Source organism: Mirounga leonina, unplaced genomic scaffold (genome assembly GCF_011800145.1).
Source record: "Mirounga leonina isolate KUSES-001 unplaced genomic scaffold, KU_Mleo_1.0 Mir_507, whole genome shotgun sequence".
NCBI classification, from domain to species: domain Eukaryota; kingdom Metazoa; phylum Chordata; class Mammalia; order Carnivora; family Phocidae; genus Mirounga; species Mirounga leonina.
This window is the reverse complement of record NW_023270789.1, coordinates 3,737,901-3,765,266: the sequence shown is the minus strand read 5'-3', so window position 1 is coordinate 3,765,266 and position 27,366 is coordinate 3,737,901. Positions and strand designations below refer to the sequence as shown.

Below are 27,366 nucleotides of genomic sequence, written 5' to 3'. Positions count from 1 at the left end.
GTGCTGGCAGATTGAGGCCCAGGCAGGATCTCATGGAATCTATCAGCAACCGTGTGGCGTGTGCCCAGTACCTCCAATAACTCGACCAAAGTCACACAGCTAGATAGTGAAAGTGCGAGGTGTCGGTAAGAAAATTCTGTTTTACTCCAAAGCCGTATTTGCTCTGCTAAACCCCTCTGTATCTCCACAAACACACACTGAGCACCTGCTGCGTGCAAAACACTGTGCCCAAAACCCAGGTCCAGGATGTGGCCCGTGAACTGAGAGGGAAAATGTGTTTGGGGTGTCTTTAAGGATGGCCCTCTCCCTCCTGCAGATTTTGCACATAACTCCAAGGGTGAAAGGAGAATGTTCCTTGTGCAGACAGGGAAATAACACAGGGCAGACCGCAGGGCTGCACCGGAGATTTCCACAGGGTGCTGGAGGAGAACTGAGGAGTGTTGGCTCTCAGGGGGGAGGCGTGGTACAGCAAGAGGAGTGGAGACTCAGCCTGAGAGCACGCATGGGGTTTTAACAAGTGGAGGAGTACTGGAGAGGCCTTCCTGGCGGAGGGAACCCCATTCAAGCAGTCAGTGTGGGTGTCGTGCCCGGCAGCCTTGTCCCTGGGGAGGCCGAGCAGTACAGTGGTTACGAACGTGGGCTGCCAGGTGCCCAGCATGGATCCCCGTTCTGGGGCTTACTGACTGAGGCGGGACCCAGAGCAAATTCCTTACGCACTCTGAACTTGAGTTTCCTCCTCTGTAAAATGGTGATGATCGCAGCATCCACCTTCCAGGATTGTTGGGCAGCTCAAGGGGGCTAGCTCTCAGAGAGGGTCCTGCACACAGGAGGGCCTCCCGTCCCAGCTCCGTGGTGCAACCGTTGCTGTGATTTTTGCGCAGCTGTATGGAGTCTGTGGGGCCCCAGCATCTGGCTCAGGGAAGAATGGGTCTGAGAAGATGGGGATATGATGGTGGAAGGCCGCCTATCTCATCTGTAGGTAGCACCTTAACGTCTCCATCCTTTTAGATCATTAATCCTGGAAGACAGAGATGGTGCTTGTCCTGTGTTTTTTTTTTTTAAAGATCCGATTATTGGATTTAATGCAATTCCAGAATTAAAATGTCTGGCAGGATTTGCAACGACGTGGATGGAACTGGAGGGTATTATGTTGAGTGAAATAAGTCAAACAGAGAAAGACATGTATCATATGACCTCACTGATATGAGGAATTCTTAATCGCAGGAAACAAACTGAGGGTTGCTGGAGGGGGGGCTGGGGTGGGAGGGATGGGGTGACTGGGTGATAGACACTGGGGAAGGTATGTGCTCTGGTAAGCGCTGTGAATTGTGCAAGACTGTTGAATCTCAGATCTGTACCTCTGAAACAAATAATGCAATATATGTTAAGAAAAAAAAAAGAAGAAGAAGGTAGCGGGAGGGGAAGAATGAAGCGGGGGAAATCGGAGGGGTAGACGAACCATGAGAGACGATGGACTCTGAGAAACAAACAGGGTTCTAGAGGGGAGGGGGGTGGGAGGATGGGTTAGCCTGGTGGTGGGTATTAAAGAGGGCACGTTCTGCATGGAGCACTGGGTGTTATACGCAAACAATGAATCATGGAACGCTACATCTAAAACTAATGATGTAATGTATGGGGATTAACATAAGAATAAAAAAAAAAACAAAGAAAAAAAGGAAAAAAAAAGAAAAAAAAATGTCTGGCAGGGAGTTCTCAGCCTTTTATCCCCAGGGGCACTCACCATGGGTGACAGCCACACGGGCCACATGCTCTTGGGGGCCAGGCCTGTGTGACATTCCTGGCATGCGACTGAGCGCCGCCCCTCCACCTGTCTCCGGAAAGCACGTCGGAATGCAAGTGAGTCAGAATGGTGTTATGATAGGCAATAACCTTGAATTCTCACTGATTTATATTTGAAACAGTAAATTGTTCTGAACTCGAGCTATTAATAGTAGCAGATGATGTGTGGGGCAACAGTGGGCCAGACGCTGTGGCTGGGGAGGAGGAAGGTGGCCTGGGATGGGGAAGTGTACGTGTGTGGGGACAGGTCCACGTGCCCTGGAGGGAGGCCCACAGAAACTACATGGCACCCTTCAAGGGGGCCTCTGATGACTGTTTTTGCAAAAACTCTGCTTCATTAGAGTTCCTGAATTGGCTCGCTAACAAACGGCGTGTAACTTTCCGGGGCCAGTGGGACGGAAGGGAGGATGAGAAGACATAACCCTGGTCTAGCATTGTGGGTCTGGCTAATTTCACCCAATTCCTTTCTGCTCGTGCTTTGTCCCATCCAAAGAGGTAGGCTTTTAAAAAGAAAAGCACACCTATGTTCACTGACCTAATCCTCGGAGGAGGCGAGTGAAACTCACACGCGCACTGAGGTCACGTTTGGACTGAATGTGCCTTGATTCCTTCTTCGGAAGTGACCTCTTTCCCCCTTACGTGTGTTCCCAAGCTGCGCCGTGGAATGGGTCTGGTGACAGGCCGCCTCAAGGCTGCACCTGGTATCTTCCTGAAGTTGGACCCACACGAAAGGGCTTCTGGGCTCGGGCACGCGACGGGTCTCTGCGTGTGGTGGCACCTCCTTCTTCCCCCAAGATCACTCCCTACAGAGCCGCCTCGGGCCCCATTCCCTGCTTTTCCACACCCTGAAATGGAATCTTCCTGCACCACCTTGCTAGGCTGTGATCTCCTGCTGGGGTTTCTGGGTGCTGATTGACACCAAGGGAGTGACGAGTGGTCTGTGGGACGGAGCCTGGGAAACCTTCAGCGTAAGTCCCTTCTGGGGCTGCTGAAGAGCACGTGGTCCATAGAGATGTAGAGGGAAGAACTGACCGCAGGAAGTGTGGCCAGCGACGCGGCCCATCACCACCTGCAGGGAAGAGGCTTCCACCTGACTCGCACTCAGGCCCCTGCTGTGTTGCCCTGGGGTGCCTGTGGGTGCCAGAACAGTCCGTGACGCCCAGATTAATGGAGACTTTGGATCTGTTACTTCATGCGCCTTGACTTCAGTTCAAGTGGAGGGCATGGTTAGGTTCAGGAAGAGGATCGAGGTAGGTATTACTTCTGGAGCGTCTACTCGAGGGTACGGAACAGAGGGACAGAAAGAGCAGTGAGGGATCCTGGACATAGGGCCAGCCCTACTGCCAACTGCCAGTGTGACATTAGGAGAACCACCCATTGCTCTGGCCTCCTGTAGGGTGACACCAGACAAGTTGATTTCTGAGGTCTCTTCCAATTCTAAGACCCCGAGTCAAAATAGCAGTGGCAGTAACGGATGAAGGAAATCAAAACCAGAATTTATGGCTCTAGGCCCAGAAAAGTATTCCCTTATTCTGATTTCTACTTTCAGAAATCAAAGCAAGTCATAAAGATGTATAATGAGTGAGAGATTACAGGTGTCTTCCAGGGAGTGTGTGACCTGGGGGCTCTGCCCAGTAAGGAAATTCCATCATCCAGGGAGGGCAGAATTTGTAGAAGAGATTCACAGTGGAGAACTTTTATCCAGTAGACTACCCATCATACACACACACACATACTTTTTCTCTCAAGCTTTTATCAGTTAAAATTTATTTGACAGGGTCGGGGCGCCTGGGTGGCTCAGATGGGTCTGAGCATCCAACTCTTGATTTTGGCTCAGGTCATGATCTCAGGGTCCTGAGATTGAGCCCCCTGTCCAGCTCTGCTCTGAGTGTGAAGCCTGCTTCAGATTCTCTCTCTCTCCCTCTCCCTCTGCCCCTCCTGCTTGCTCTCTCTCTCAAAAAAAATTTGACAGTGTCAATATGGTGATGAATCTTTCATTAGTTTATCAACTAAGGAAACAAAATGTACGTGCATGTATAGAGTTACCACTATGTTACTGACATTTGAGTTCTATGAACTCACATCAGTGGACTTGGAGGATTTGTGGCTGAGCCTTAGTCCTCAACACAGTCTAAGAAATTAGCTATTTGAGAAGAGTATTTCCCAACCACTCTGACTGCGGTGTTCTGTCTAGTTAGCCTTGTATGACTTTCTCCCGCTATTCTTTTTTTTTTTTAATGATTTTATTTATTTATTTATTTGACAGAGAGATAGCGAGAAAGAGAGTACAAGCAGGGGGAGTGGCAGGCAGAGGGCAGAGGGAGAAGCAGACTCCCCACTGAGCAGGGAGCCCGATGCGGGGCTCGATCCCAGGACCCCAGGATCATGACCTGAGCCGAAGGCAGCCCGCCTAACTGACTGAGCCACACAGGTGCCCCTCTCCTGCTATTCCTGATCAGACTTCTGGTCCCTGACATTGTCCAGTGTTCCCTAATCTACTAAATGGTTTTGTCCATTTTCTTCCCCCAACTGGAAAACATGGCCCACCACAGAAACCTTCCCTTGTTGCCTTAGCCTTCTCCGCCCAGCAAGCCCTAGCCTTAGCACCTCCATTGTTACCTTTGGAGGGCCGAGGTGTGGAGACCATCTTACAGCTGAGCCCACCAATATGCCACAGCTCCGTGGACCCCCCACAACTGAATCTTGGGACTGCCTGGCAGTCCGCACGTGGTGCCTGAACAGCCCCCATTCCTCAGAGATGTGATTTCCAAAGTCTGTCACCCCAAAGTCTCCTATGGTCCCCTCCCCACCTCACTCAGAGCACATTGCCTTGTCTCCTGCTCTGTAAAGAAAACAGCCCTTAGACAGGAAGTCTCTCCTATTCCTGCACTCCTACCTTTTTATCTGTGCTTGCACCTTTCTTTCTTTCCTTCTGATGTGCCAACGTGAATTGCTCACCAGGTTTCTGGATTTGCATGACGCTCTGGCTGGGAAACCCTGAGTCAGTGGTTTAGCTCCCTGCTGCCTCTTCCTTCCCCACTGGCTCCTTTCTCTCAGCATTTAAATGTGTTCAAACCTGTGTGTCATTTCGAAAAAACCCTTTTTTTTTTCCCCTTCCCTGGCCAGACTTCCTGGAGGAGTTGCTTACCTCTGTGTTTGCTTGCTCACCTCCCACTCACTTACACTTTACCCACTGCAATCTGGCTTAAATGCCCACCCCTTCCCTGAACACATCAATCCTGTTCTAGTTGTCAAACACTGTGGACATTTTTGGGGCCCTATCTCCTTTCAGCCACTTAAATGTTGACTTTGTTCTTGAAATTCTTCTTCCTTGATTTTCAAGACCTCTTGCTGCTTATTCTCCCATTTCGCCATCCTCCTCCAAGGCAGTCTCTTCTCCAGCAATATAGGGGAACCATTGCAACCCCCTGTGCTCCTCATGCTAGATACCTGCCATTTGCTCTTTCTTGAACAACCCTCACACCCTTCTCTTTCTAGCTAACGCCTGCTAATCTTTCAAGATACAACTCCCCTACACTATGCCTCCAGGAAGAGACCCCAGCGTCCAGACTAGATGATATTTCCCTTTTCCATGTACCCGTAGCATCCCGTACCCATACTTAGCATCTATGTACCCATAGCATCCCAGACAGACCTCTACACAGCACTAGATTGCTGTGACTTTATTTTCCAGTCTATTTGTCTTGCTCTGTTGTGTCATCTGTAAACCTCTTGACAATAAACACGTACACATAGCACCTGGCATAAAGTGTTCAACAAAATTGATCTAATGGAGTTGAATCACAGCACATAGAGGTCCTACCCTGCAGGGACCCTTCATCGTGGGCTACTAAATGCATTCTCCTTTATTTTTGTCATGGCAAATGATCTGCCCCCTCCGTGACCACCTTTTCTCTTCCACTTGGACACAGGAAGATGTAGAATCTCAATAGCTTACAAATGCTCAAGAAAGGTGCCCTCCCGTGATGAATGTAGTGGGTGGACATACGAGAGTGGTGGGTGGGTAGCTGGTGGCAAGAAGATGGCATTAAAAGCCTATGTAGACATGATCATCATATCTAAGGTCAGACAAGACACATGGATTTTGAAAAGACTATTTCGTGTATATCATGTATTTCCTTCCTTGAGATCAGGAGCCTCGTCTTATGTTTCTTGTTATTCCTAGGCATCTGGAGGGTATTAGTTTTTCAAATACATTCCCCTGTGTGGGAATAGGGACCTTTAAAATAGGTCTCAGGCTTCAGACTAGGCCACCTGCTCCGTTGAACCCAGGGGCACCCTCCACTTCCCTGTCATGGCCCCCATGCTTATATTCAGTACTCACGCCTGTCTTCTCACCTACTGTAAACCATGGTGATGTCTGTGTTACTCATTGCTGGGCCCCAGCATGTCACAGAGTGCCTGGCACCCAGAGGTGCTAAATAAATGTTTATCAATGAGCTAACTTTATATATGACACTTTATACATGTGACATACAGTATGTGTGCATATGCACATTTGTGACCTCTGTCGGGTTTGTTGGTGGGAGGTACAAAGTCCCGGGTGACTGGACTAGCTGATGAGTTAGTTTAGAAAAACAGCTAGAAATCTCTTTGACTTGGACAGTTTTCTTGACTAATTTATGGGTGTCTTCAATGACTAGAGAATACATAGACACAGCCATTATACAAAACAGAGGGAACATAAAGATTCACAGTGGACACTGCATTTAGATATATCAAATATGGCTTCCAGTCAGTTCCCGGCCAGGTTCAGCAGCCTCCCCAGGGGGGACCCTTGTTGTGGCACCAGCCTAAGCAACAGAACAGAGCCCCTCCATTTCAGGAAACACAGACTCTTCCCATTCTTCTTCATTTGGATCTTCCGAACTCTCCTGGAGTTTACTAAAAGTTCCTGTGTGTTCCCCACAAACACCTAGTTCCCTAAACCTTGAGTATCTATGAAGCTTCGTATATAACGTTGGTGCTCAGCTCTCTCATAGTAATTCCGGTTCTGGGGAACTTGCAGTGCGGATTCTGAGGGAACATAAACACATGTCTTTTCTTACGGGTCTAGTAGCAAAGGGAGGGTGAGTCCTGGGGCCCAGAGAGCCATCATTTATGGATGACAGAAGACAGGAAACTGCGGCATGATTACACGCGTTGAATGGCTTCATCTCCACCAACCTGGACCGCAACCATTCTCACCCCATTTCAGAGTCTCACCACGGCACGCAAAGCCCCGTGGGATGGGCTGGCCATGCCAGCCTTTCCAACTTCATCTCCCGTCACCCTCCTTTCCCTTTTCCTGGGTCCAAGCACAGGGGCCCCCTTGCCTTGCCAGGCATGCTTCTGCTTTAGGGGGCCTCGGAATTTGCTCTCCCCTGCTGTTGTCAGGGCTCACTTAGATGAAGCCTTCCCTGGTCACCCGATCTAAAATAGCAGCCCCTTTACTCTCTAGTCCCTTATCCTGTTTTATTTGTCGTCATGGGATTTATCATACCTGATGTTGGATTACACACACACATACGTGTGTGTGCATATATACGTGTATATGCGTGTGCTTATACACACATGTACCTCTATCCTCTACATATGGGGACACGTCTATCTTGTTTGCTCTTCTCTCGTTCGCTGTTGTGCCCCAGCGCCCACCGCACACAGGAGCTGGATTAATGCGGAGTGAATGCTTGTATTTCAGAGAACGCTGAACCACCAGCGAGTGCCGTCACCCCTAGGTGCATGTGCCTGCCCTGGGGTTCTTGGGAGGGCCGGCTTGTTTGACGGAGCTCCTGTGGTCCCCTACCACCGGGCCTGTCTCATCATGTCCCTCTGCCGGTGCCTGGGCCCCGCCCTGGGAATGACCGCCTCTGCTGCTCCCTTCCCACCCAGGTGAGCGTGAGGCGCCAGCAGATCTCCCAGATTGTGGAGGACGTGCAGAGGGTCGTCCACCAGCTGACCACAGAAATCAGCCACCAAGACATTCGATTCCAGGCCGTCCCTTACTCTGACACGTACAATGGGAACATTAAGGTAAGCAGGGCTCACCTATTCTGTAAGGTGTGTGGGTGGGTGGGTCTCAGTGTGCCCCAGGCATCACCCGACTGAGGGTACCAATAACCCTTCATGTTCCACAGGTCCTCTTAGTATTTACCACTTACACCCTCGCTCCAGAGGTGCTGTGTCATGTGAGCCCCCACGGTCCTACTTTATGGATGATAGAATGGAGGCTTCGAGAAGCCACATGTCCTGATCACGTCCTGTTTGGCCCAACAGCCAGAACTGAGCCCGGGGCTTCGGACTCCAAGCACGCTGTGCTGTAACAACTGAAGTTTAGTTGAGCACGCATTCATGTATGCAGCCGCTGCTTAATAGACTGGGGGCTGGGGACAGGAGCTCAGGGAGGGCATTGGCGAGAAAAGGGTTGGAAGCGAGAGTCTATGGGCTGCAGGTGCGGGAAGGAAGATGGGGAAGAGGTGGCCCTTAGAAAGTGCAGGGACAGCCTCGCCACCCCTGTCCCCGCTGCAGACAGGACTCTAAGCCACCAGGGCTCATGCACGACAGCCAGCCTTCCTGCACCAGTGTTGTGTGAGCTGAGCCATCCTCACAGAAACGGCCTCCCTCACACCTGCAGACAACCTTGAGGAACAGACATGGCTCGTTGCCTTTCAGAGATGAGGCGAGTGGGGCTCTGAGCCCTTCTGAGTCCCCATGCTCCTTTATCTCGATTTTTCTTATGGCACCTAAGAACTGCTTTCACTTGGATTAGATATATATGTATCCGTGCCCTATCTCTCACACAAGACTACAAGCTCCTTGATTGTAAAGATCATGTTTATTGATCGCTTCATTGCTAGCACCCAGCATGGTGTTGTGGCCCATGCAGACGCTCAGCTTCAGGGAATTGATGAATAAGTAAAAGAAATAAGTGCCTGGACTGAAGACCCTTGCTGGTCCAGAACAGTCCAAGGTTGTTGGGCACAAGGACCATCCACAAGAATCTGGGACCTGCACATCTGGGGACAGAGGACAGATTTTGGGAAATTCGCCCCAGGATGAAAATTCTAAAAGTAGATTCGATCCCCACATACCACAACATCGTTTGCCCACTTCTATCGCCCTTCTAACCTGCATTAGGCCAATAGAGACCAGTGACTAGGAGTAGAAACACAATACCACTTTTTTTTTTAAAAAAAGGTTTTATTTATTTATTTACTTATTTGAGAGAGAGAGAGAGAGAGCACGAATAGGGGGATTTGCAGAGACAGAGGGAGAAGCAAACTTCCCACTGAGCAGGGAACCTGATGCAGGACTTGATCCCAGGACCCTGGGATCATGACCTGAGCTGAAGGCAGACACTTAACCGACTTAGCCACACACAACACCACTTTTCCTAGAATTATATCCAAAGAAATTTCCTTCTGTGGTCTCACTTAGAATTCATAGGTTAAAATATATCTTGCATTTATATACATCCTGTCCTGCATATTAAGTTTTGAAAATAGTTGGAGTGGGGTGTATAAAAATTGCTTTTATTTTATCTTGGATCAAATCCAGCAAGTATTAACTAAGCACCTTTTATGTGACTATTAACGTAATAGTTGTGCTCTCGAATTCACACACAAGTGGGTTCAAAGAAGGTATTGATTTTGAGTGCCGGAGTTTAAATTTGTTCCCTTTTTTAATCCCACCACCTTTCTATGGGCACCAGAAGTCATGTGGATCCATTATCTAAAGTGTCCCACTGTTGTTCTCTGAGAATGAGGCAGAGTTTGGTGTTCACCCCTGAATTGGCCAGTGACAGAGACCTGAGCAAAGGTTAACCAGATGCCATGGTCAGAAATTTCCATGAAAAGGAGGTGGATCTTCCAGTGCACAACTGATGACTGATGGGAAAAGGTGTGGTGTGGAGTAGGCTGCCACGTGATGTGGCCAGAGGTCAAGCTCCTTCTGGGGATACTGCAGTGCTGGCCAATCTGTTCTATCCTTTGGACCGTTGACCTGACCACTTTCATCCTGACCTCTGCCTAACTGGTACTTATAGAAACAGAGTAGGTAGATTCTGATCATTTGCTTTATTCTAAGTTTTATTAAATGTAGAATCATCTCAACAGCTCACGTGGTCTCAGCAACTGCCTTTCATTTCACCTGCGATTTTGTAAGGACCAGTCATTAATACTGGCCGTGGACCATCAGTACCAGCAAAAAGAGAGGGAGACATTTTGCAGAATCCTTTCTCCTCCTCCTGTCTCTTCGCATACCAGGCCTTTCATCTGATCCAGGTCATTCCTCCCTGACTGAGAGCCAGCCCAGCATAGAAAGCAACCCCCGAACAAGCCATCAGACGGCTTAAGCTCTCCCACTTACTGGCTGTGTGTCCCCAGGGAGATCTCAGAGCCCCTCTGAGCTTTAGGTTCCTCATCTCGGAAACATTAATGAAGCCCACCTCTTCGTGTAACTGGGAAGATCACCCAGTCTAACGCCTGAGACTTGCAGTGCTTAGTATGTGCAGAACTCACTGTATACTATTTCCTTCCCCTGCCTTCTCTTCTCCCTGCTTCGGTGCCCCCTCGAGTTCCAGGTCAGGTTCAGTCTTCTCCTTGCAGATTCTTACACCCAGGGCTCAGTGAATGAACTCACCTGCCCGACCACTACAGTGGTTAGTGCGGCAGAACAAAGACAGAACCCGCCTGCAGCGGGCAGGTGCAGCCCTCTGTCCATCTGGGCGCATTGCTGAGGCTTGAGTGGTCACTGAGCTCCCCGGCTCGACAGGTCGGCGCCCCGGGGATTGCGGTTTCCTCTCAAGTCCGTGAACTCACACTGCCGTCTCCGTTCTCGACCCCAGGTTTTGTCCCCCAGCCAGTTCCTGGTCACCGTCCCGGTGAGGGGCCTGGCCGGGTACAGGGAGGCGAGGGAGCAACGCTGGCGATGCTATACCCTACAGGGGGCCAGGCTGTCCTGCCCCTTGCGGGACCCGGAGGGCCTGCAGCAGTGGCTGGAGGTGGAGCAGTTTATGAAGAGCCTGTGGCAGTGGCATGAGGCAGATGTGAACATTGAGGGAGACATTGTGCCCGCCAAGGTCCTCCAGGTGTTCCGGAAGCTGGTAGAAAATGCAGTTGGAACCTGTCATCTCTCAGGTGAGCGGCCCAAGAAAAGGACAAAGGGCAATTTCTGGCATTTGCCTTTTGCTTTATAAAACCTCTGCTCAGGGGTGCCTGGGTGGCGCAGTCCGTTGAGCGTCCGACTCTTGGTTTCAGCTCGGGTCGTGGTCCTGGGGTCCTGGGATCGAGCCCCGCATCGGGCTCCCTGCTCAGCATGGAGTCTGCTTGGGATTCTCTCTCTCTCCATCTTCCTCTGCCCGTCACACTCATACTGTCTTTCTCTCTCTCTCTCAAATAAATAAATATAATCGTGAACAAACAAACAAACAAAAAACCTCTACGTAGGTGTTACCTGAAGCTCGTGCCCCTAGATTGAGACATTAACCATGTGCTCCTTACATCTGTTCACTCCTCACAGTATGAATTAGCTCTTTTTTCTGCTTTGACACCGAAGAGTGGAATTCGTACAGCACCCGCTTGGATTTCCGTGGATTACTGCTCCTGCAGAGACATGATGGGCTTTGGGTTGTGTGCCCTTTCCTGGACGTTAATTAAAAAACTTAGGTACACTTTTTAAAAAGCAAAATACTTGCAAACCACAGGTCTTTGTTACTAGCACATTTCTGTAACACCCTCCAACTGACTGCCGTCCCCCAGTGTATTGAGATGCCACATTTGGAAACCACTGACTTGTGCCAAAACACAAAAATGGGAAGCCATAAAGAACTGATTAAGTTTGACAGTCCTCAAATCTTAAATTGTACACTACCATGTGGCATGTGGGTACATTCGCTCACACACACATTTTGTTCCCACAGAATAAAAAAGTGTATTTCACACTGGGAAAAAGTGGCAGATTTCCTTAATTGTAAAAGAGTATTTGTAAACCAGTAAGAAAACATACAAGTAGACCAACAGAAATAATGACCAAAAAAAAAAAAAAAAAAAAAGACTCACAGAAAAAGAATATAAACAGGTAATAGTAAAAAAGTGGGGAAAAGGGGCACCTGGGTGGCTCAGTCGGTTAAGCATCTGCCTTCCGCTCAGGTTGTGATTCCAGGGTCCTGGGATGGAGCCCCGCATCGGGTTTCCTGCTCAGCGGGGAGTCTGCTTCTCCCTCTCCCTCTGCCTCTATCCCTGACTCATGCTCTCTCTCTGTCTCGCAAATAAATAAATAAAATCTTAAAAAAAAAGTGGGAAAAAATGTTCCATCTAACATATTTCAAGCAATGTGCATTAAAATACCTAATAGATTGACGGAGATGAAAAAGTATGATCATGCTCAGGGTAAGGGTGAGTGTGTGGTGCAAAAGGCCTTTTCATACATCGTTCTTAGAAGTGTAAATTGGTGCCTACTTCTTAAAGGGCGATTAGTATGTTTTTATTTTTATAATGTGCTTCACTTGACAATTCAAGAATTCTAGTTCTAGAACTATATTCCTGCAGACGATAAAAGAATATGCATGAGGGCGTCCACGGCCATAGGCTCTAATAGTAAATAACTAGAAATAATGTCAGTAACAAAGGGAAATTGTGAAATAAATTGTACTACGTTTGCCTTTAAGAATGGGGTACGTGTGTGTACACACGGAGTTGTGAAAAATCCTTGTGTTGGAAAATGAAGGGAAAAACCAAAGTGCTGAACAGGACGCAATCCCACACATGTGCAGAAAGGAAAAGATTTGAATGTGCTTTTACCTGTCTGGACGGAACTGTTCTGAAAGTTTCCATAATGGAATTAGCCCACGTTTAATAGATTCTTACCACGTATAGGATGCTTTTGTGGAAAATGTCCTGCGCATAGCAACCCTGGAGAGTCGGAGTTATTTTTCTGCCTGTTTTATGGATGAGAGCACTGAGGTTTAGAGAGGGCTGAACTAACAACACGCGGAAGGTCACACACCAAGTGAGCAGAGCCAGGGCAGAGGCGGGGTGTGGGTGGGGCAGGCTGGTTCCAGCATGTGCTGACTTCTTCACTTTGAAACACTGGTAATAGTGAAAGTGCAAATGAGAGCTGGCAAACGGGCCAGGTTGGTGAGATGCTTTCAGTAAATAATGCCAGGGTGCCAGACGTCATCATGTTCCTGTCTGGGCAGCTCTGATGAGATGCAGACTATAAGCTCTTTATCACACCCCAGCCAAGGAGAGGAATGTTTTCCTTTTGAACAGCTTAACACGATTAATGAGTGAGCTTCCATTTTCTTCTCTGAACAAACAAGAGAAAAATAATCGATCCCGATTCAAGACCGCTCATCCTTATCTGTAATGAAGGCAAACAAACAAACAAACAATGACTGTGTATCTTTTGAAAGAAGGGGGAACAGATTAGCAAGGAATTCTAGTACAGGAGCTGAAAGATGCTCCCAAATGCATTTGTTTTCTCTCTCTCTCATTGCCTGGTTGGGAGAGGCAGTGGGGGCTTTTTCCCACTCATTCGACACTTTCCGCCAATGGCTATGACACACTTTTGAAGTATTTTATAATTACAAGGGCTTGGGATGACAAATACGTCTGAGGCTAGACTAGCTTAATGGATGGTGGGAACAATGCCATCCAAGAGACTGGGAGTCAGGTAAGGGACGGGTTAAGCTGAACTCCACCAGAGGCAGGTGAATGAGTCAGGGGAGGACGCCGTCCTCAACAAGGTCAGGACATCTGGGCAGAATGGAGGGGGCGTAGAAGAATGGTTGGATTTCATTTTTACTAGCAAATACTCCATCTTTGTCTTCTGTGTCTCTTTTCTTCAGTTGAGGCTTCTGAAAAGAATTTATTACTTTCAAAGAAAAGGTGCCGTAAAAGCCTGGGGGCGGGGAGGGGGCGGGCGGAGAAAGGAAAAAGCAACACTCACCCACCATGAGATTTTCTAGCAACGTTTCTATCAATAGTTACTCAGCTAATTGTCTAGTTTTGCCATGAACACCCCACCCTTGGGGTGCTACCGACCTGTGGCAGTTGCCCCACCAGGCGCAAGGAGCTGCTCGCCGCCACTGTTCCCCAATTCCTCCTTTGAATGTTCGCCTGAGCCAGGCTTTCTCTTCTCACTGCCTCTTTGTCATTTCCCACCAGGTAAGGTCAGCATGCTAACACACCACTCTGCAGTTTGGGTTGCCGTGGAAACAGCCACGTGGCAGGTGGAGCTAGAGCTGGTCCCCGCAGTGGAGATCCCTACTGCCTGGTCTGAGAAAGCTCGGTGGCCTCCCTGTCTGAGGCGCTGGCCTTCCCAACAGAGAGCGGAGTGCATCAAGGTATCGGGGAGCCGGGGGCCCAGCTCGCCAGAGCAGAGGCGCTCACAGCTTACCCACCCCCAGCATCGCTGACTGTCAGCCAGCTTGGGAAGGGAAAAATGAGGTTTCACTCGATCAGCGGTGCTCCAGGTGGGGGCCCCACAGTCTGCCGCGGCCCCTGAGAGCCTGTTAGCAATAAGGATTCCCGGGCCCTGCTCGGGACCATGAGAGCCCACGGGCAGGGCCCGGCAGTCTGTGTGAAGCTCTCCAGGTGCAGGCTCAGCTTGGAGAACCGGTGCCTGTGGGAAAGTGGACACCGTCTCTCCCGTTCCCTGTGCACAAGGAAGGGGGTTTGCCCTGAGCCCCCCTCCGCGTCCCCACGTGGGAGGTTCTGCCTGCCTGGTGGTAGGTCCGCACCCCCCCCCGCCCAAACCAGCGTAGCGGATGGCTTCAGTGCTGGCTTTCTACTCTGGCAAGCAGCCTCCTCCTCATTTTCCTGGTGTTTTTCTCTTTTCCCAGTCATTTGGGTTTGCCTTGCTGGCCCGTTCGCAGTATCACTGGCAGCTGAGCTTCCTGCAGGCCGAGCAGGTGCTGTTGGAGCAACTGGACGAGGACGGGGGCTGCCGCAGCAGGTGTCTCCAGGCCCTGAGGCAGATGAAGGAGGACGTCTGGTGTCCGGGAAAGAGGCCGGTCATCACGTCCCACCATCTGCAGGTGAGCGGGCGCGCCCCGCCTTGGCGTGGGTCCTCTCTGCGTGCCCCGCGGGGCCCGGCCGGAGCCACTCACACCGGGTGTGTGTGTGTATGCGACCGATTCGAGAGGGGGCCCTGGTGTCCCTAGTGTCCCTATGGGCCATCCCATATGTTACTGCCTGCTCACCAGTGAGATCCCGACAGCCGGGCTGTATGTGTGCCCAGGACAGCCCTGCCCAGGCTGAACGGCCTCCGCCTCCTCCCTTCCCTGCCCCACTTGCCCTCTTTCCACTCCTTTCTTTTGGTTGTTTCCTCTTCTCTCTCCGTCTCTCCCCTCCACTTATTTCACTCACCAAACCAACGTGAGTGCCCACTCTGTGCCGGAAACCACGCTGAGGTTCAGCACCAATTATACCGTGTGGCCTGCGCCCCTGAGAAGCCTACAGTCTGGGGAAATCTTGCGGATGGCCCAAACCTCAGGGGAATTCACGTTTCCCCTGGTGCTAGGACTCCCTGGGTCCCCAGTCTAGCCAGGTGCAGCCACCGCCCCTCGGGGGTGGGGGTCGGGGAGGGGGGGCCACCAGGAAAAGGGGCTTGCCACGTGAGCATGGTTGCGGACCTGAACTCGTGGGTTCCAAATGCTCAGGCAGGGATTTCCCCTCACTCTGCAGCACCTGCCTCCCCTTGTCCCAAACCCAACAACACACATTCATGACTGCCTTTACTCACTTGCTCAGCAAATGTTTATTGAGGTTACCGTGGGCCAGACACCGGCTGTGAGCACTACCCCTGGAGGTCCAAGGTGAGCAAACACAGAAGTGGTTCCTGCTACCTTGGAGCTGATGGTTCAGTGGGGGAGATCGGCAGTCAGGTGGTCCCCCAGGTGCACGTGGAGTCACACAGCATGGGGAGCACCAGGAAGGACGGGCCCAGAGCAGCAGACCCTGACCTGGGCTGGGACGTCAGGGGGTCCCCCTGGGGAGGGGGCCTTCCATCACACCCTCAACTCCTCTTTTGCAAATTCCCAACTGCACATGGTGAATGGGACGTTCCCGGAACACAGCTGTGTGTTGCTCTGAGGTCAGGAGGTGGCCGACTTAGAGACAGCACAGCCCAAGCCTAGCTGGGGTCTATCCGGGAGCTTCATCCCTTCTCCCTGACCTTTTGCACAGGTGAGCACAGGCCGCCTGTCTGTGCGGTGCCTTCCCGCTTGTGTCCCCTCTCGTTCAGGGGACCGCCATCTTCTGGCCCTGGATAACTCTTCTAGCTCCAATGTAAGCTATCCAAGGGCACCTACTATTGCATCCTTAGTATCTCTCCCAGTGCTGTGTACATAGTAGTTGTTCAATATATAATTATTGAGCAAATGAATGAATGCCTTCACATCATATTCAACTTTTCCCCCATGAAGGCAGTAGTCTTTGCTTGGCTTTCTTCTCTTTCCTAATAACCTGTCCTCCTTGACCTGCCCAAGAATCTGTTAATATCTCATTTGCACACACTGGGGCCTTTCTCTGGAGTTTCAACACTCTCAACCTGTGCCCACGCACATTCCCCTAAAAATACCCACCGGTTCTCGAAGGCATGTGCTTCCTGAGGATAGGCTAGTTCATTCTGCGGGTTTGGCTTCTTTCTTGCTTGCCTTTCTATAAGCCACACTAGGAGGAGTCAGAGCTGAGAAGCAAACTCCATTGTATCTCATATTGGACCTCATGATCTTAACCATTGACTTTACTGCCTCACAATTAAGACAGATGGAAACATATTAAGTGACATGAATATTTTAGACAAGATTGAATAGGGCCACCCTGGGCCTCCCAACCCTTGACTGCTGTCAAAACTGCATTACACCCAAGGATTTACTTTTATTCCAGTGGCTTCTCAATCACTAGAGGATTTTAGGACAACTCCTTAAATGTGCTTTGTTTCGGTTCTCCCTAACTCCCCAACAGGGCACAGAATTATGCATTCTCAAGAACGGGCATTTGAAAATGGGGGTTATTTGTTGAGAAGGACAGGACAGACAGAAGCACTACTAGCTGCCTGTTCTAGTGTTCCATCCTTGGTCCAAGATGCCCTCACCTTTAGACACAGTGATGGACGTGGCTGGTGACAATGTGACACCATCCCGGATGATGGCTTGAGTGGGCAGGATCCTTGCCAAGCCTTCAGTCTGGGGAAAGTAGAAGAGCTGGGTTGCAAAACAGCCTTAGGAAGGATGTGCCAGTCATCATCACCCCACCTTCAGTCTGACATGGTCTGATGAGGTTCTCACCTCGTCCCCAAAGTGGCTCTCCCCACAAAACAACTCTGTGTGAACAAGAGCTCATCCTTCATTGGCTTATTTATTCCTAAAACCCACTCAAAGACACAGGGGCTTGATTATAAGAGGCCTAACCACTTCGGGTTTGCTTAGGGAGATAAAAGCTTAACTACAAGAGGAATTACAACACTTTTTTTTGTGTCTAGGCTATCTTGATAGTATGACATTATTTCCAACTCATTTATTTCACACAATGTAATCTAAATCAAAACATACACAGTATCTTGCCATGAAACTAAAACTGCTCTTTTCCTTTTCAGCAAAGACTGTATTTTAAAAATGCTCAACATCCAAATCATAACATTAGTGAATTATTTCCCTCAGTCACTAAACATTTTTGACTGCCTCCCATGGGCCAGCTCCTCTGCTGGATGCTAGTGACATAATAGCCATTAAAATAGGTATTGGCCTCTTTCACAGAGTTCACAACCTCGTACGGGATCGCATACATAAATACAGAGATGACAACTCCTGTGATCATGGGCGTTCTGAGGAGTATGTGGTGAAGAGAGTGTCCAATGGTCTCATAGGAGATTTTGATCTGACAGACGAGTGTCCTGGACAAAGTGGGGGAAGGAAGTATGTTCCACACAGCAGAGGTCGGATGTGAGCGAAGTCCCTCTGTGGTAGCAGAGAGCATGATACGAGGCCAGTGGGGCTGGAAGGAGAGAGCAAGGGAGGATGAGGGCAAGCCAAGGCTGGAAAGGATGGAAGGGACCAAACCTTGTACACCAAACCCTGTGAAGGATTGTGGTCTTTCATTAACCAACCAGGAGAAGGCTTGAAAGTCTTTCAGGCAAGAAGAACCATGGATTTATATTTCAAAAAGATCACATTGGCTGCAGCATGGGTGGTGACGGGATGGGGACCAGAGTGGGGACAGAGGTCCAGGTGAGGTGGAAGAGGAGGAAGATGGTGGAGATGAACAGACACGGGTAGGTTTGAGAACCACTTCAGAGGACTGGCGGGGTTGATGATGCTGGTGAGGGAGGGGTGACTCCCGGCTTGTGTGTTGCGTGACTGGTTGGACAAGCAGCTCTGGAGCCCACGGGGTCTGTGGGGAGGGGGAGGCCATGAGTACAGCTGGGACATGTTGACAGAGATAACTTTCAGATTCCCAAGAGATAGCAGGTGAGGAAGAGGTCAGAGGAGAAGTCTGGCTTGGAGAAAGAAAATTATGAGTGACTTCTGTGTGTTTGGTGGGGATTCAAGCTGCCGAGGAAGGAAGCAAGAGAGAACGAAAAAAAGAGGGGGTGGAACCAAGCCTCCAAAACTCCAGCACTGAGGCAGGTCAAGGGGATAACATGCCAAGGAGTAGCTGGAGTGCCTGGAGAAATCCAGGGAGCACAGTGGCTTGGAAGCCGGTGAAGAATGACTCAAGAGGGAGGCTCTGAGTGGGAGAATTCGATTCTGCTGGAGGGTCAGGTAAGGCCAGGGCCGGGCAAGGCCTGTTGGACTTAGCAACATGGAGATACTGGACCTTACAGACAGCAGCTTCTGAGGCCTGAGGGCAGAAGAATCCGTATTGCAGTGGGTTAAGATGGGAACCAGAGGAGAGGAAATGACAGATGATGGAGCTGATTGCACTTGCAGAGAGGTGAGAGGTTGGGAGGGGGGTGGGGCAGGAGAGCTTGGAACAGTTTCAAGAGGGAAGTCAGTCCCACACAGCTCCTGGAAGGAGGGATCCCAAGCCTTGCCTGGGGTTCACCTGGCTAGGTGGAGTGGTCAAGCAGAGAAGAAGAGAGGAAGAGGCTTGTGTAGGCAGAACTGTCTAGAACTGTCCTGGTTGCTGCCATGAGAGTTTCCATTTTCCCTGTAAAGTAGGAGGCAAAGGCATCTGCCCGGGGTCGGGGATCGCAGGTTTAAGGAGAGTGCTGGTCACTGGAAATGTCAGTGGCGAGAGAAACAATGACAAAGGAGACCAGCAGGCTGAGGCCGAGAGCCCACCTGAGGGTGGGGATCATGAAATCATGGCGGAGCCTCCTTACCCTGGGTGACTCCCTCCTCCCTCCTTCCAAGGCCACGTGAGCTCAGTAACATTTCCGAAGATACTCTCCCCTGTGGCCTGGAACGATGTCTGATACCACCTCTTCCTTCCACAGACCGTGCTCTTTTGGACTTGTGAGAAATACCCACACTTGAAGGACTGGCAGGTCTTCAGCAAAGCCTTCCTGCGCCTGGTGAGGAAACTGCACAAGTGCGTGAGCCAGCACTTTCTGAGGCACTATTTCGTGCGAAAGAGCAACCTCCTCCAGTCTGCCAGCTCTGGCGACCTGGATGCCGTGGCCCAGAGACTGGCGCTCTTCCTGAAGAACCCCCAGATCAGCCCGCCCTGAAGCTGCCCCTGCCTGGGAGGCTCTCAGACGTTTTATCCTGCCTTGACCTCATTCTCTGTAGGATCCCGTCCAGGAGAGAAGCAACCTAGGGCACAGGAAATTACGCGGACCCAGGAGCGCTTAAGAGGGGAAAGCTGCACCCCAAGATGTCTGACCCAGGCCTCCCTGGAGCCAAGCAAGTGTTCCAGCCCTCACTAGCTACCTCCCTTGGGGACAGCTGTCCTCAGGCTTCCCCAAGCCACTGATTCTGAGCTGATGACAGGCAGCACTGAATGTATTCTGCCTTACTCGGGCTCCGACTGCCTGCCCGAGAGGACAGAGACGAGAGCCACTGGAAGGCCAGGTACCAGCCTGCGGCCCAGGAGTGAGTCTCCAGCCCACTGGCCCCGATTCTTCTTCTTATTGTCCATTGGTCAAATGCAGCTGTGAATATACCTTTCTCCGAGCCGGGCCGTCAGCCGGGGGTACTGCGCTGGGGCCCTCATCAGGCAAAAACACTGGATCAACAAAGTGTTACTCATTGGTTGGTAGCCGGCATTTGCCTCCTGGATGGGCCCCACCCAACACGCTAATTAAATGATTGCGTCTGATGGCTTGGCACGCCTGTGTGGACCCTGCTGCCGTCTGTGGTTCCGGGCTTGTGGTTGCGTCCGCTTCCCCGCCGTCCTCCAAGCAGGGAGAAGGTGGTTTCGCTGACTAGCGTGCGTCAAAGATGAAAGTGCAGCTCTGTTTGCCAGGGGCTCCCCTTGCCTTGCGCCCCGGGGCCGGGTATTCTTGGAGCGGACTTGGTGTCACTCACCTCCCACCACCTGCCTTTGCTCACTTCGCTCTGGGATAACTCTATGCTCATCAGGCACCGGGAATACCGCCAAGAGCGAAACTGACAAAGGACGTGCCAGGTCGGGGGCGGCGCCTAATGGAGACAGGAGGTGAACGACAGATAACAGACACGATTATTACAAATTGTAGCAAGTTGTCCCGAAGGAAATAAACAGACTATTGAAACAGAGCCACAGAGAGCTCCTGGAAGGATGAACATGCAAACAGCCGAAGGGGAAGGGAAGCAGGGAAGCGGAGCGAGGGCAGGCTGGGAGGGGCTGGAATAAGTCCATCATGTGGCCTGGTAAAGCTGGTAAGGAATTTGTTATTTTGTTCTAAAGTCAAAGCGCCCTGACATTTGGCCTCTCCCAGAGCAGTAGGGGATCCTAATCTGATTTGCATTTTGTTTCTTTGTTTATGACTTGCATTTGAAATGCCCATTCCAGGGGCTGCATAAAGGGGGCCTAGGGACCCACACAGGAGTCTGAGGCACTGAAGGACAGTAAGCCCCCCATTTTGAATTTCACTGACGTCCACAGGGCCACACCCCGTGCAGCACACGAACCGGGAACGCTGAGAGTTTGGGCAGGTCAGCGGTTTCTCCTGGCACTTACGTATGCTTCTCAATTCAAGGCAACCTTTATTCCTTAGAACATTTTCCCCAAGTACGTAACACTGAAATTTCTTTTTTTTTAAATTTTATTTTATTGTTATGTTAATTGTAACACTGAAATTTCTAAAAGCATGAACTACTTACTGACTTTTTAAAAGAAAAGGCACATTTGAAATTGAAATATTTTTACAAAAATACTGTAACCATATGCTGGGGGCCCTGGGCTATCACATAGGAAATCATGGTTTTAAAATGAAAAAAAAAAAAAAAGTTTATAGAATAAACTTTTATAGAATAAGTTTATAATTTTTGAAAACATGAAACAATGAGCAAACCCATGTTTTCTTAAGTCATCAAAGCATGCATTCAAATTCTCACATTCTAGGGCCTTGGGAAACATCATTTTTGAGAAGGTAGCAAATAATTTTTTTAAATGATGAAAACAACTGAGCAAGGTTATTTTTTATTGTTGTTGTTGGGGGAGGAGGGGCAGAGGGAGAGGAAGAGAGACTCTTAAGCAGGCTCCATGCCCAGCCCAGAGCCCAACATGGGGCTTGATCTCATCATCCTGAGATCATGACCTGAGTCAAAATGAAGAGTTGGATTCTTAATGGATTGAGCCCCCAGGCGCCCTGATGCAAGTTTATCAAATGCCAAGAAGTGAAAGTTGGCTGGACCATTGATTGGAAATGTGTGTATGTGTGTGGGGAGGAGTGGGACTGACATCCTCCACAGACCAGATTCCAGTAGATTCTTGCCCCCACCTTTCCCTATCCGCCTGGGGTCTCTGAAGGAAGCAGGGTTATCTGTCGATTCCTGGGTGTTCCTCTGCTGCGCAGCAGAGGGCAGTAGAGGACTGCCCATGAAAAGAGCCTCTTTCCCACCCATACCCCACCCATACCCCTCAGAGCCCAGTAGGTGGCACCCTCCTCAGCCCATAACTTAAACCTGGCTTCTGGCCGAAGGGTTTCAGCTGATGCTCAATGACTGACCTTTCCTGCCACGTTGGCCAGCAATTACAGTCTCCGTGCTTAAAGCTCAGACTTTCAAAGGGAGCCCCTGAGAGAGGAGTCCGTCTGCTCTGTTTGCAGGAACAGAGTGCCTGGCTCTGAAAAGTCTGATAGTATTCCTTTATTCTGGTCAGTATTTTTTTTTTAATTCTCCAAAAGACCTTTTGTTTTAGAGTGGAATGGTTGGTAGTTAGCCCCTGTTGTTGACCTGCTTGCCTTTGCGTCTCAGCTCTGACACAACTGTATGCCCTTGGCAAGTTGTTCACCCCTCTCTACGTCTCCATTTCTTCATGGGTATGGTTAGGGGCTGGATTGTGTCTCCCGTGGCCTGGGCAAAATTCGTAGGTGGAAGCCCTTTACCGCCAGCACCTCAGAATCTGACTGTGTTTGGAGATGGGGCCTTTAAAGACACCTCTTTAGGTTTTAACACCAGGTTAAAATGAGGCCGTGAGGGTGGGCCCCGATCCACCAGGACTGACGTTCCTGTGGAGAAGGGGCGGAGGCACCTGGGGCAGGGGTGCAGGGAGGAAGGGCCCTCCGCAGGCCAAGGAGTGAGGCCTCAGGAGAAGCCAGGACTGCCAGCACCTTGATCTCGGGTTTCCATTCTCCAGAACCGTGAGGAAATAACGTTCTGTCGTGTAAGCCATGCGATCTGTGGTATTTTGTGATGGCGACGCTGGGCAACGAATCCAGGCCTGAGGAGAGAGGAGCTACCTCGCTGCTCTGAGGAGGGGGGTAAGCAGAATAATGGGTGTCAGAAGCTCCTCATTTCAGAATCTGGCACATAGTAACCGTGGAACACGTGCTTAGCATTTTAGACGCCAACTCGCCATGGCCATTGCCCCATCCCTGCCAGGCCTGGTAAGGACCCCCACCCCATGTATGAATCCTTCACGAATAGGCTAGAAGCCATCGAAGGAAAACGTGCGCAGGATTCCACCCCGAATTCCACAAGCCCGTCTTGTCCTTTGTCCCTCTTGCTCACCAGAGAAGTAGCTCCGGACTTCTCCTCGTGTGTTGGAACCGTGCTGCCCAACGTGTCAGGGACGGCTTTCATTTAGCTCCTGTCCTACCCTCCATTTCCTCCTGCAAGTGTCGCCCCCTCTTCCCCCCTTTCACCATCCAGCTTCCTGAGCTGTTGGACACGTGGCCCTGCTTCCTTGCCTCCAAACACCTTTTTTGTGTGAAAGCTACCATATATGTTGGATTTGAGAGTATTTCAAGAACCATAAAACAGACACCAATAGTCACCATCTGGGTGAAAAATAGCATTTGGCCAGTACTATAGAATTCGAGGTGCCGGTCCTCCCCCTAGCCCCCTCACTCCCCAATTTTGTGTCAGTCATTCTGCTGCTTTTCTTTATAGTTCGACCACCTATCATATTTCATTGAACCTAAGCCCCCCACAATTGTGAGGCGAGTCTTTATTTCACGTCTAAGAAAGAAAAAGTGCTGCTAAACGTCATTGCAAGATGCAGCTGCTTATAAGATGCATCCCCCCCCCCCCCCCCCTTTAGGGAGATTAGAATGTGAAAAGTGTATTTTAGAATCAACAAAACATGACCTGCATGCATCTGGATGTCTTTTTAGTTGTGCCCATTTTTTTGCACTTCATATCAATGGAATCCTACTATACAAAGTCTTTGTGACTGGCTTTTGTCTGTGGTGTGCCTCTGAGAGTCTCCCGTGTGCACGGAGGTGGCAGTGGTGTGTTCCTTTTCACTGCTGTGGAATATCTGGGTTGTTTCTAGTTTTAGTGATTTGAACCGTTTTTATGCACATTCTTACATGTACCTTCCAATGCACTCAGGTCTTTTAAGGGTAGGTCCATAAGAGTGAAATCTCAAGTTCAAAGTGTGTATATATATATATATATATGTTTAAATTAGTGAGGTAATGTCAACATATTTTCTGAAGTAGTAGCACCAGTTAAAAGGGTAGCTCCCTTTTAATGAAGGTGAATTTTCAGTGACTTTCTCCATGGCGTGGAGCGCATTTTGTATCTTGTGTAAGAAATCCCATTTTTTAAGGTCATGGAGGTATGCTCGCTCCTATGTTGTTCTCTAAAATTTTACTGCTCTGCGATGTCCACAATAGCCAAACTGTGGAAAGAGCCTAGATGTCCATCAACAGATGAATGGATAAAGAAGACACGGTATATATATACAATGGAATATTATGCAGCCATCAAAAAATGAAATCTTGCATTTGCAACGATGTGGATGGAACTAGAGGGTATTATGCTAAGCGAAATAAGTCAATCAGAGAAAGACAATTATCATATGATCGCACTGATATGAGGAATTTGAGAAGCAAGACAGAGGATCATAGGGGACGGGAGGGAAAAATGAAACAAGATGAAACCAGAGAGGGAGACAAACCATAAGAGACTCTTAATCTCAGGAAACAAACTGAGGGTTCCTGGAGTGGAGGGGGGCCGGGGGGGGTGGCTGGGTGATGGACACTGGGGATGGTATGTGCTATGGTGAATGCTGTGTATTATGTAAGACTGATGAATCACAGACCTGTACCCCTGAAACAAATAATATATGTCAAATGAAAAAAAAAAAAGAAAATTATAAGAAAAAAGCTGTCCTGAAGTAAGTTGGAGAACATCTATTTTTGTGGCAAAAAAAAAAAAAAAAATTTACTGCTCTGCCTTTCCCCAGTTAGGAAATACTCTCTCTTTTTTTCTATTCAATTCTAATAAAATTAGAATAATCTCTTTGCTTGGAAGTTTGGTAAGACTCACCTAAAAAGCTGACTGGGAACCTTGTGTTTTCTTTGTTGGACGATTTTAAGCTGTTTATTTCCTTTTAGGGATAAACAATATTCAGATTTTCTACTTCTTGAGCTTCTTGTTAATTTGTATTTTACTAAGAATTCATCTGTTTCATCAAAGTGTTCAAATTTACTGGCAAAAAAGTTGCTCATAGTACTTTATTTAAATTCTGATGTGTTTGTACTCCTCTTTCTTGATGAGACTTATCAAGTAATCGTTGTTTGCTTTGTTCATCTTCATATGTTTTTCATTAATTTTACTTATATCTTTCCCTCTACTTCTTCAGGTTTATCCTAATGTTCTTTTTTTTACAACTTCTTAAATGCTTAGCTCAGAACTCGTCAGCGTTTCTTCTTTTCTAAGTATATGAATTCCCTTTTAATACCAGTTTAGTGGAATTCCACAGGTTTTGGTAAATTGCATTTTCATTTCATTTAGTTCTATTTATTTTCTGATTTCTACCATGATTTCTTTGTTGACCCATGGGGTACTTAGAAGTTTTTAAAAAGTATTATTTTCAAACATATTGGGTTTCCTCATTATGTTTTTGTTACTGCTGTCTAAATAGATTGCATTATAGTCAAAGACAGTGGTTTTGGGGTGCCTGGGCGGCTCATTCAGTTAGGCATCGGACTCTTGATTTCGGCCATGATCTTAGGGTTGTGAGATAGAGACCGGGGGAGTCAGGCTACATGCTCAGTGGGGAGTCTGCTTTTCCCTCTCCCTCTGCCCCTCCGCCTACCCTCACATGCACTCAAGCTTGCTTGCTCGCTCGCTCTCTCAAATAAATAAATAAACAAACAAACAGATAAATAAAATCTTTTTAAAAAAAGTCTTTAAAAAAAAAGACAGTGGTCTGAAGGCTCCGATCCTTGGATGTCCGTGGAGGCCAGCTTTTCACCTTGTGCTTCTGCATTGGTCTGTGCATACAAGGGGGTACATAAGCTTAGATGCAAGGTGCAAGGAATGTCAGGTCATGTGTTGCTCAAAGTTTATGTATATTTCAGATTTCTTTTTTGGCTGCATTTTCCAACATTTACTGAGAGAGTTTTGAAATTTCCCTTTATGAGTGTGGATTTTTCAATTTCTCCTTACAGCGCTGACAACTTGTGCTTAATGTACTTTCAGGCTATATTATTAGGGACACACAGGGTTAGAATGTTTGTATCTTCCCACTGAACTGAAGAGCTGATCATTGTAAGGTGACTTTTTCTTCACTATTGTAAACATTTTGTGTAAACATTGATTTTGTCTGATACTAATATCAGGACACCACCACTTTATTTGCCCTAGTGTATCATTTTCTATCAGCTTTCCACCTCTTTGTATCTTTACATTGTTGATAACTCTGTCTCTTATAAATGGCTAATTTTCTTAAAAAAAACCCCATCTGACAATTGAGGTCTTTTGACTCTAATGTTTAATCCATTTACATGTATTCTGATGACTAACACATTTGGATTTATTGCTACTCTTGTACTTTCTATGTGACCCATTTTCTAAACCTTCTTCTGTCTTTTGCCCCACTGTCTTGCCTTTTTATTTATTTATTTATTTATTTATTTATTTATTTATTTATTTATTTAAAAGATTTTATTTATTTATTTGACAGAGAGAGAAAGACAGCGAGAGAGGGAACACAAGCAGGGGGAGTGGGAGAGGGAGAAGCAGGCTTCCCTCGGAGCAGGGAGCCCGATGCGGGGCTCGATCCCAGGACCCTGGGACCATGACCTGAGCCAAAGGCAGACGCTTAATGACTGAGCCACCCAGGCGCCCCTGTCTTGCCATTTTAAATACAAAATTAAGGTTTTCTTTTTCCCTTTTCTACTTCTTTTTCCCCCTTACTAGTTTGTAAGGTCCACATGCTATCTCTCTGTCCTTTTAATGGTTGCCAAGGCTATTTGTACGTATAGACTAATTCTATAGGCTGAAGTCAAAAGTTAACCAATATCTTTTTTCTTCCAACAAGGACTGCAGGGGTTTGGCTCTTATCACTCCCCTTCCCCTGTTATCTGCTATTATGACCCTGGATTACACACACACACACACACACACAGACACACTGTCTTCCATCCCATGGAACCCCCAGGATGTGGCACACAGCAGACAGCCAATAACCCTGCAGGGCACAAGTGACTGGAGCTTCCAGCAGCAGTGGTGTAGGCTTCTCATGATGATTTTGGTTTGAACATTTGGTGGAACAAATATGCCTGATCGCTTTAGAGCTTCAAGTATCCTGATGTGGTGTCTGAGGCCCCGGGGATTCCCTGGTCTCCGCCCACCGCTCACAGTCTGGGTCCTCTTCAGTTTTCAGGTCACGGTACTCCTCTGCTCCCAATCCTCCAATCACTTCCCATCTCACTCATCCTAAAATCCAAAGGCCCAGATGATCTGCAACCCCCGAGCTTCCTGAGCCTACCTCCTCCTCTTTTCCTTTCTCACACCCACCTCCAGTCACACCTTGCTCTTAATAGAACACTCCAAACATGACTCCACTGCAGGACTCTTTACTTGCTTCCTCTAAAGACCTTCCCTAACCTCCTTATACAAACTAGTATCACTGGTCCCTACTGCCTCCTTACCCCAGTCTTGATATGTTTAGCCTCCTGCTTGGCTTTATTTCTCTCCATTGCACTCAGCACCACCTGGACATTCTTTCCTTTCTT

At 48.8% G+C, this 27,366-nt stretch overlaps 1 protein-coding gene across 1 annotated transcript; it reads left to right on the top strand.

The window, feature by feature from the left end:
- The first annotated feature begins 5,842 nt into the window (after positions 1–5,842).
- On the top strand, positions 5,843–22,641 carry MAB21L3 (mab-21 like 3). Its single transcript, XM_034990277.1, has 7 exons — positions 5,843–5,884; positions 7,693–7,833; positions 10,646–10,937; positions 13,968–14,146; positions 14,645–14,839; positions 19,243–20,608; positions 22,530–22,641. The coding sequence occupies exons 1-6, from the start codon at positions 5,843–5,845 to the stop codon at positions 19,474–19,476; spliced, it is 1,083 nt and encodes a 360-aa protein (XP_034846168.1). The 3' UTR covers positions 19,477–20,608; positions 22,530–22,641.
- Positions 22,642–27,366: the final 4,725 nt, after the last annotated feature.